The sequence below is a fragment of the Drosophila pseudoobscura genome, chromosome 3 (assembly GCF_009870125.1).
Source record: "Drosophila pseudoobscura strain MV-25-SWS-2005 chromosome 3, UCI_Dpse_MV25, whole genome shotgun sequence".
Lineage (NCBI taxonomy): Eukaryota > Metazoa > Arthropoda > Insecta > Diptera > Drosophilidae > Drosophila > Drosophila pseudoobscura.
The window spans coordinates 5,505,439-5,513,499 of record NC_046680.1 but is presented as its reverse complement, the minus strand read 5'-3'; the positions used below and the strand labels follow the sequence as shown (position 1 = coordinate 5,513,499).

At 43.2% G+C, this 8,061-nt stretch overlaps 3 protein-coding genes across 3 annotated transcripts; 2 read left to right on the top strand and 1 right to left on the bottom strand.

The window, feature by feature from the left end:
- The first annotated feature begins 1,283 nt into the window (after window positions 1-1,283).
- Vps25 (vacuolar protein sorting 25) lies at window positions 1,284-2,073 on the top strand. The gene is made up of 2 exons (XM_001360215.4): window positions 1,284-1,443; window positions 1,496-2,073. Exons 1-2 carry the CDS (start codon window positions 1,394-1,396, stop codon window positions 1,968-1,970), a joined length of 525 nt encoding a protein of 174 aa, XP_001360252.2. The 5' UTR covers window positions 1,284-1,393; the 3' UTR covers window positions 1,971-2,073.
- A 422-nt stretch (window positions 2,074-2,495) lies between these two features.
- LOC4803541 (probable palmitoyltransferase ZDHHC24) lies at window positions 2,496-3,787 on the bottom strand. Its single transcript, XM_001360214.4, has 2 exons — window positions 3,318-3,787; window positions 2,496-3,267 (listed from the first exon to the last, which is right to left on the bottom strand). Exons 1-2 carry the CDS (start codon window positions 3,553-3,555, stop codon window positions 2,651-2,653), a joined length of 855 nt encoding a protein of 284 aa, XP_001360251.3. The 5' UTR covers window positions 3,556-3,787; the 3' UTR covers window positions 2,496-2,650.
- A 991-nt stretch (window positions 3,788-4,778) lies between these two features.
- On the top strand, window positions 4,779-8,011 carry Qsox1 (Quiescin sulfhydryl oxidase 1). Its single transcript, XM_001360213.4, has 2 exons — window positions 4,779-6,301; window positions 7,191-8,011. Exons 1-2 carry the CDS (start codon window positions 4,871-4,873, stop codon window positions 7,674-7,676), a joined length of 1,917 nt encoding a protein of 638 aa, XP_001360250.1. The 5' UTR covers window positions 4,779-4,870; the 3' UTR covers window positions 7,677-8,011.
- The last annotated feature ends 50 nt before the right edge of the window (window positions 8,012-8,061 follow it).

Below are 8,061 nucleotides of genomic sequence, written 5' to 3'. Positions count from 1 at the left end.
TTATAAATAATAACTATATATGTATTTACAGACATTTCTTCCGATATCGAGGTGGAAAGTGCTGGCAATAGCTGCAAGCAACGTGTCAGCTACGGCATTCCAATATTTGTACATTCGTGTGGTAAGTTATTATCCTTATACTTAACAACATTATATTTTCGAATTCTTGCATTCAACAGGTTCCAGTCACAGACGAGTCGCACCTACATAGGTTCGCGAAAAATATGGTACGCTCTTGATGAAGTTCTAAGCAAGATTATCAAAACAGGATATCGGAACAACCTGCTGGCGGTGGTGACTGACCATTGCCGGGCCAATCTAGACATTATTGGTCGATGTGCAGCCAAATTCCCCAATTTCCCCATTTTATGGGGACTCGATGGACGATGGCTTACGCTTAAGTTACCAGAACGAAGTGCTCATGATCAGAAAAATGCTGCAACGCTATTTTAGCAATTCAAAGGATCCTTTGATAGCCCATAAAATAAGTAGCAACAGATTGAAGTCCTTGGGCACAGCCCTTGGGCGAAAAATTGTTGAAATAATGTTGTATGCTGCGAATCTGCACCCACAAAAGGAGCTTCGGCAATAGTATAGAGGGCCTATACTACTTGGCCCGTGTGGTGGGGATAATAATTTTACTGACCACTCTCAAACCATGAATAATTTAAAAGACGAAATGGACAGCAGCGTTTAAAAGGAGTGCACGGAGGAAAGGTGATACGAAAGACCGGATACGAATGTGGAGGAATCATACCAGTCTTTGGTCGGCAAAGGTAAGTACTCGCTGAAATAGCAACTTTGGTTGAAAGTGAACTAAAAACTACAATAATTCATTAAATTTATTCTCTAATTAATAACAGCTGTCCAATTGCAATAAATTAGAAAATTGCGTTTAAATGCATGTTTATCCTAAAAGCCTAAAACCTTTTTTTAGACTAAATCCAACAAAAGCAGGAGTTTAAAATCAACCAGCCTAGTGAAAAATAGAGTAATTTATTGTATAAAATTATGTGGGCATAGCTGGGCGCGTTTTCTAGCTAGTAATTTTCGACGGAACATCAAAATCTAGCAATATGCTTTCCAATCCTTGACGCAGAACGATTAACCTATTATAAACCAAGGGGGTGTTCAAATTTTCCACCGAAAATAATGAAAATTTAATAATGTTACCACAGTTCAGGTGAAAAATATCGTGGTTATTTTTTAAGTTCAGACGAAAGACGGGATGAATCTACAAGAAGAATTCACAATCGTTAATATTCTCCGCCATTTACCTCAAGTAGTTCTATTTAAAAAGAGGGGGCTTAAGTGGGCTAAGTTTTCATTATACGAGACGCTATATCATCAGCTGTTTGAGATTGTTCATTAAGTGAAAATAAACAAATAAAATATGACTGAATTCCAATGGCCCTGGGAGTACACATTTCCACCGTTCTTCACGTAAGGCAATTTAAAAATACCTAAATCATGTATTATTAAACTTTCCCGACAGTTTGCAGCCGCACGAAGAAACCAGACAGCAGCAGTTGAAGGTCTGGACGGATCTCTTTCTCAAATACCTCAAGCATACGAATAAGTTTTCACTCAGCATCAACGAACAGAGCTTGCCACTATTCCACAATGAGTCAATTCAGCGACACCTTTCGCCGGAGCTCATACTAGTGATACTGGAGCAACTGCAGCGGAGTGGGCATGCAACTGCTTTGGACAAACGCCGCCAGGAGTGGCAAGTGTATTGGTACACGCTGGAGGCGTATGGGAACATGGTATACGATTGGATACAGGAGACGGGCCAGACCAACAGCATTTGCACCCTGTACGAAATAGCTTCTGGCGAGAGCACCACTCAGATGGATTTCCATGGCGTGGATGAGTCAGTACTCCTAAATGCACTACGACTGCTGGAAGAGAAGGGCAGATGTGAGCTAATTGAGATAGATGGCAGCCATGGTGTCAAATTCTTCTAAGTGTTTTGGTTGCTTTGTAAATGTATTCTCTCGACTGTGGATTTAAAAATTAACAAAAAAGATCGCGTTGCCGGTCCCATAAAGTATGACTATTAATGTACTATGTACCCATATTTTAAATTAGTATCAATAGACTAGTCGATATATGTCAGCCATATCCATCTGATGAGATATTGTCTCAGGAAGTTCTTTTCAGCTTACTGCTGTCTTAAGAGATTTTCCATTGCAATTTTTAAAACCATATATAAATGTTTCGATTTGGCTATAAAAATCATCAGCTTTCTGAAGGACAATGCCGAGCAGAGATGGCAACTGTGCACAGAGCTGCTGCCGCATATGTCGGAGCAGAAACTACGCTCCAATTTGGGCACTTTTAATGCAATTCTGCAGTGCATTAGACCGGTAACAACTACGATTCCCATCGTATTTCCGGCACAACCGCCTCGATCGCAGTGCAAGCGTCTGTGGAGGATGTGAATATGGAGTCGCATAGGCTGAAGTTCCTGGTCGACGAAAGATCCTTTGAGAAGTAGTAAACTTTATTGTAAAGATTCGTTTGTAATTGATTGTTACAAACACGATTGTTAAGAAAATGCCTTGGTATGTGCTAAATTAATACTATAATATTGATATAATTGAGATCAAACTATTCGAGTGCTGACTAGTGAGGATTGACAGTGTTAATCATCTTTCGTTAGATGTGTGAGAACCGGCTCCCAGTTGATGCCATCGTGAGGCAGCTCGCTGTGCACAAACGGTGATAACCACGTCAAGTACATGCGCCTGCCGAAAATCATTTCCATGTTAGCCCGCAGCCCGAGGTCGTAGTTGCGACTGCGGCGTTCCTTTGCCACCGAACCCAATTTTAATATAGGCCAGTGGTAGACTAGTAGTAGACTAGTGGATATACTGAAGGCCAGCCAAGTGAGTAGGTATGTAAGTAAATAAAAGCTTTCCCAGCTAGGGCTCAGAGTGAGGCTCACAGCGGGCACAAACACTGTGATCAGGGTGAATGGCCTATAAAAGAAGTCGAAGTGGACATTCCACAGATAGATGCCACCCAGGATGCCCGCAACGAAGGACCCAATCATCAGATACAGTAGAAAGTAGACGAAATAGCGGTAATTGTGATGTCCAATGCAACAGCAGGTAAAGCGGCAATGATGGTCCCGCTTTAACACACACACGTTACAGACCTCACAGTGCCAGGACCGGGGTGGCACTAGCGCCTGGCACTCGTTACACATATGCCAACGGGCTCGCAGATCGGGATCCAGAGGCGGCTTCAGAAGCTCCACTAAAAGGCAAACTTTGAAATCGCAATTTTAGCAGCAAGATTGTACTTACTTCTAATTGTGGTGTCCACCAGCATGCAGGCCAGTAAATTCGCGGTGATGTTAAATATCAGAAACTGAGCGGCCACCCAAATCACCGTGTACCAGAAGCTGCCGACTCCAAACAACTCCGGCAGCACAAGAGTCATATGGAAGACATATGTGACGGGGATAAACACCACCAACAGTAGTAAGCACGACAAATCAGCGAAGCATCGCGGTCGAACCTTGTCCCATGAACGCAAAATCATTTCATTCCCGTTATTTTCGCCCCCACGGATTGTTTTGACAACTAAGTGATGAACCAATAAGCAGGTTCATCTATACTAGTTCGTTTCACTGCTCTAAATAGAATGGGAGTTGACAGAGACATATAGTTTCGGCTGACAATGACACTTGACACTTCAAAATTAAACTAAAATGTAAACTAACAACTAAATGACTTTCCGCACTGGCAGTTACTAATTTTGATTAATGGAGCATCAGTGAACTAGATGATGAACAAAAACTAGTTCGAGTTCTAGCTAGTTTTAACTCAGTTACACTGCCGCGCGTTTTCTGTTTAAATCGAAATTAACACAATTCCACTGTATGAGTGTTTTCATGGGTAGGAAGAACTCACATCCTTTTTTCAATATTTTCCATAATTTGTTAATATTGCTTTCCATAATGTCTTAAATAACAAACCAGCTGTTTTCGTAACGCAAGGCGTAATAACGCAGCGAGAGTGACCCAAAGTTCGTTAAAATTTGTATTTACTCTTTTCCTTAGCCATATTTTTATCTTTAGAGTGTTTTTTGCTGTCTCTCTCTCTCTCTATATATATATTCTTAGTAGCTAAGCCAATAACGCAATTGTAAAACCCTAGTGTAAACAGGGTGTTAGGGTCCCAGTCAAGAAGGAAATAAATTCATTAATCGATCGGGTAAAATTAAGTGGGCATAGCTGGGCGTGCTTTTTAGCTAGTAATATTCGACGGAATAGAAAACTATAGCAATATGAACGACTATCCTCTTTGTTTTTTTTTATTTCCCCATTTTTGCTAAGAGCTATTTTTGTTTGACTTCTTATGATTTCGCCATAATCTTTTTTACGCAAAATACAATAAAAGCAAGTATTAAAAATAAGCCAGTTAAGTAGAAAAATGATTCATCAATCGTATAAAAATATGTGGGCAGAACTAAGGGTTCTATCTAGCTAGTAATATTCGACGGAATATCAAAATTGTTTCCAATCCTTAACGGAGAACGATTAGCCCATTGTAGACCAAGGGGCTGTTTCAATTTTCCACCGAAAATAATGCAAATTGGATTTTAGCGCAGTTCAGGTGAAAGATACAGTGTTTTTTTTTTTAAGTTTAGAGGAAAGATGTCATGAATCTACAAAAAGAATTCACAATCGTTAATATTTTCCGCCATTTACCTTAGGGGGCTTAAGTGGGCTAAGTTCGGTTTTTCATCATAACGCTATATTGTTGTTGCAATATGCAGTATCGTATCGGTCGCGCTCCATAGTATACTGTGAAGCAGTGCACACGAATCCCCCCTCACACTCCCACTCCGGAAAATGTCTGGTGCGCAGGTGGCAATTTTAACAGTTATTCTGTTGTTGGAGACGGCGACCGCTGGCGTCCCGCTGCAGCGATACGAGGCACTTCTGAAGCAGCAGTCGGCGCCCACCGACGAGCAACTGGGTTTATACGACGAAAATGACAAGGTTGTCCAGCTGAGTGTGGGAAACTTCAACGAGTCCGTCTTGGAGCAGAATCACGGCTCTCTGGTGGAATTCTACAACACCTATTGCGGGCACTGTAGGCGCTTTGCTCCCATCTACAAGCAGGTGGCCGAGCAGTTGCATTCCTGGCAGGATGTGGTCATAGTCGGTGCCATTGACTGTGCGGCAGAGGAGAACAATGGTATCTGTCGGACCTACGAGGTCATGGGTTATCCCACGCTTCGCTACATGGGTCCGGGTTTCCAGCCGAGTGCCAAGAACTACGGACAGGATCTCAAGTCGCAGGATCCAGCCGAGATTCGTGGCTTGTTGGCGAGCATACTGGTCGCCGATAATCTAACAAGCAGCAACAACAACACCTACTGGCCAAATTTCCATTATGTCACGGAAAACGACTCAAGCTCCACCATCTTCGAGGGACTGAGTAGCCAACGCGAGTTTGTGGCACTTGTCTACGAGCCAGAGAACTCCACCGTGGGCATTGAAACGGCACTGTTCCTTCTACAGTGGCCCTCTCTGCAGGTGCGCCGTGTGAGCGATCTGGCGGCGGCTTCTAAATTTAAAATTGATCCCACCAGTCACCAATTGTCAATTGTGGATCGCAAGGGTGAGATCACACCCTACACACCGGCGGAACAAACTGGTCCAGCATTTTCCGAGACCATTCAGACTGCACTGCGCAAGAAGAACATAACACCGAGGCCTGAGAAGGCTGAGATCCAGCATGCTCCGGTTGCAGCTATTGGAGAAAAGGCTGAGCATAATGCAATCCTCGAGGAAGTTCATCGCCACAAGCATTTCGTTTATCAGGCAGATCTCGAGCAGGCCATCCGTACAGTACTGCACAACGAGGTGCCCAAGGTTAACGAGATCGGAGGTGAACGTCTTCTTGCCCTCCAACGTTTCTTGGGCGTGCTGCAACGCTACAATCCTTTGGGATTCAATGGACACCAGCTGCTGTCTAAGCTCAAGGACTATGTGGTGCAGTTTAATCAAGAGCTGACAGGCAAACAGTTCGAGCAAGAACTGCAGCGACTCGAGGGGCAACTGGGTCCTATCTACTCCTCCACGCATTTCGTCGGGTGCACTGGCTCCAGTCCACATCTGCGGGGCTTCAGCTGCTCTCTATGGACCTTGTTCCATTTCATGACAGTGCAGGCGGCCGAGAACGAGGACTCGCAGGATCCCCTCGAAGTGTTGCAGGCCATGCACGGCTACATCAAGAACTTCTTTGGCTGCTCCGAATGTGCTGATCATTTCCAGGTGAGTCACCCGCACCTCTAAGCGATCAAGTGTACGTGCTAATGACCACTATATCGCTGATTGAGTCAAATCTCTTCCTATGAGATCAGGGACAAGCAGAGAGGCAGGTCTAGGGGGGTAGAGTAATTGATTACACGGCAGAAGATTGACGCGCTGACAATAGGGTTTTTCCATACGGAATTTTTTTTTTTTTTTTAGAAAGTATTTTTTAACCTTTGTTGGCTACGCTACTGTTATAGGTATTGGTGTTTGTTAATTGCAGCGTCATTCAAATAATTAAGTTTATGGATCAGCAACTCCGGCATCAGCTCGGCTAGGAAGTGGCGTATTCTTCAATCCATTTACTAATTAAATAATCACGGATATTTTTTGGATTCTGTTGTATAATTCCGACGTCTATCTTATCTACGCTTAGTCACCACAACAATCGATGCATAGGGAAAACCGGTTTCTATACAATATCATCTACTACAGAGAGTGCTATTACTCTCCGCAAAAAACTTCCCCATTTCGCAGTTAGAAAAATCATTGCAAAACCGAATCAAACAAATGTGTTTGTTTTGATACTCGAAAAGGGACCACATAAAGGATATACATATGTATCAGGATTAACAACCATGTCGATATCCCCATATCCGTCTGTCTGTTTGGTGTATCGGTGGAAGTGTATCACAATATTCTGTCGCCGCAGCTATGTAGCTTTTCTTGTCAACATCTCGTTTACGTTAACTAAACAGTAGTCAATGCAACGTTTATTTACTTGGAATGTACGTGCATACATTCATAAGTGGGCCTCTCTTCCCCAACTGTGCCAACAGCTGCGCTTTTGTGACGTACATATACATACATATACACCTATTGGATAACATGTTTTATATCTGTTGTGCAGGCAATGGCCTCAAGACGGAAGATATGGAGCGTGCCGAACAAGGAGGAAGCTGTACTATGGCTGTGGGCAGCGCACAACGAGGTGAACCAGCGCCTGGCCGGCGATGACACAGAGGATCCTCAGTTTCCAAAGATACAGTTTCCCAGCGAGAAAAGCTGCAGTCAGTGCTACCGCACGCCAGGCTCCACGTCGGACAACATAGAAATCAACTGGAACAAGGATGCAGTTCTGAGCTTCCTCAAAAACATTAACAATCCACAGTTTGTAAGCAGATACGGCGTGCAACAGGAGGATCTGCTGCATGCGACGGCGGAGAAAATGAGACAAAAGCGTCAAATATCGAATGTATTCAGCGACATTGACATGAGGATGGGCATGCTTCTTTACGCCTTTTGCATTGTGATGATGGTCGTGGCATTCAAGTTGTTCGCCTTCAAGGGCTATCGCAAGAAGCCGTACGGACACGACCTGCTTGGCAAGGTGTAGATGTAGATAGGCCGGAGAGAACCAATCTAGGCTGCTTCCACTAATTTAAGTAATGACACAGAAACACCGAGCACCATATACCGAAACTTACACAATGACCACCTCTTCAATGATTTTATTAGGAGCACACACAATTATGTTTAAGTTCAAAGTGTATATATGTATGAGCACGCTTCCTCCAGTTTTAGTCCCGTAACCATAATGATAACATTCGCTTTTTTATAACGACTATTCAGACACTCTTATGGATTTTTCTTAAGTATGCAAATGTGATTTCCCGCAATAATGATTCACTAATGACTCCCGTGTGCGTTTAAATAAAATGCTAAATGCAACATCTCTTGTTTACAAGCTTGTTTCCGTCGACATCTTTGAACACATGCTA

Coding starts and splice junctions, on each gene's coding strand:
- Vps25 (XM_001360215.4), top strand. CDS start 1,394: ATGACTGAATTCCAATGGCCCTGGGAGTACACATTTCCACCGTTCTTC. Junction 1,444..1,495: donor ACATTTCCACCGTTCTTCAC/GTAAGGCAATTT, acceptor CTTTCCCGACAG/TTTGCAGCCGCACGAAGAAA.
- LOC4803541 (XM_001360214.4), bottom strand. CDS start 3,555: ATGATTTTGCGTTCATGGGACAAGGTTCGACCGCGATGCTTCGCTGAT. Junction 3,268..3,317: donor GGTGGACACCACAATTAGAA/GTAAGTACAATC, acceptor TTTGCCTTTTAG/TGGAGCTTCTGAAGCCGCCT.
- Qsox1 (XM_001360213.4), top strand. CDS start 4,871: ATGTCTGGTGCGCAGGTGGCAATTTTAACAGTTATTCTGTTGTTGGAG. Junction 6,302..7,190: donor AATGTGCTGATCATTTCCAG/GTGAGTCACCCG, acceptor TCTGTTGTGCAG/GCAATGGCCTCAAGACGGAA.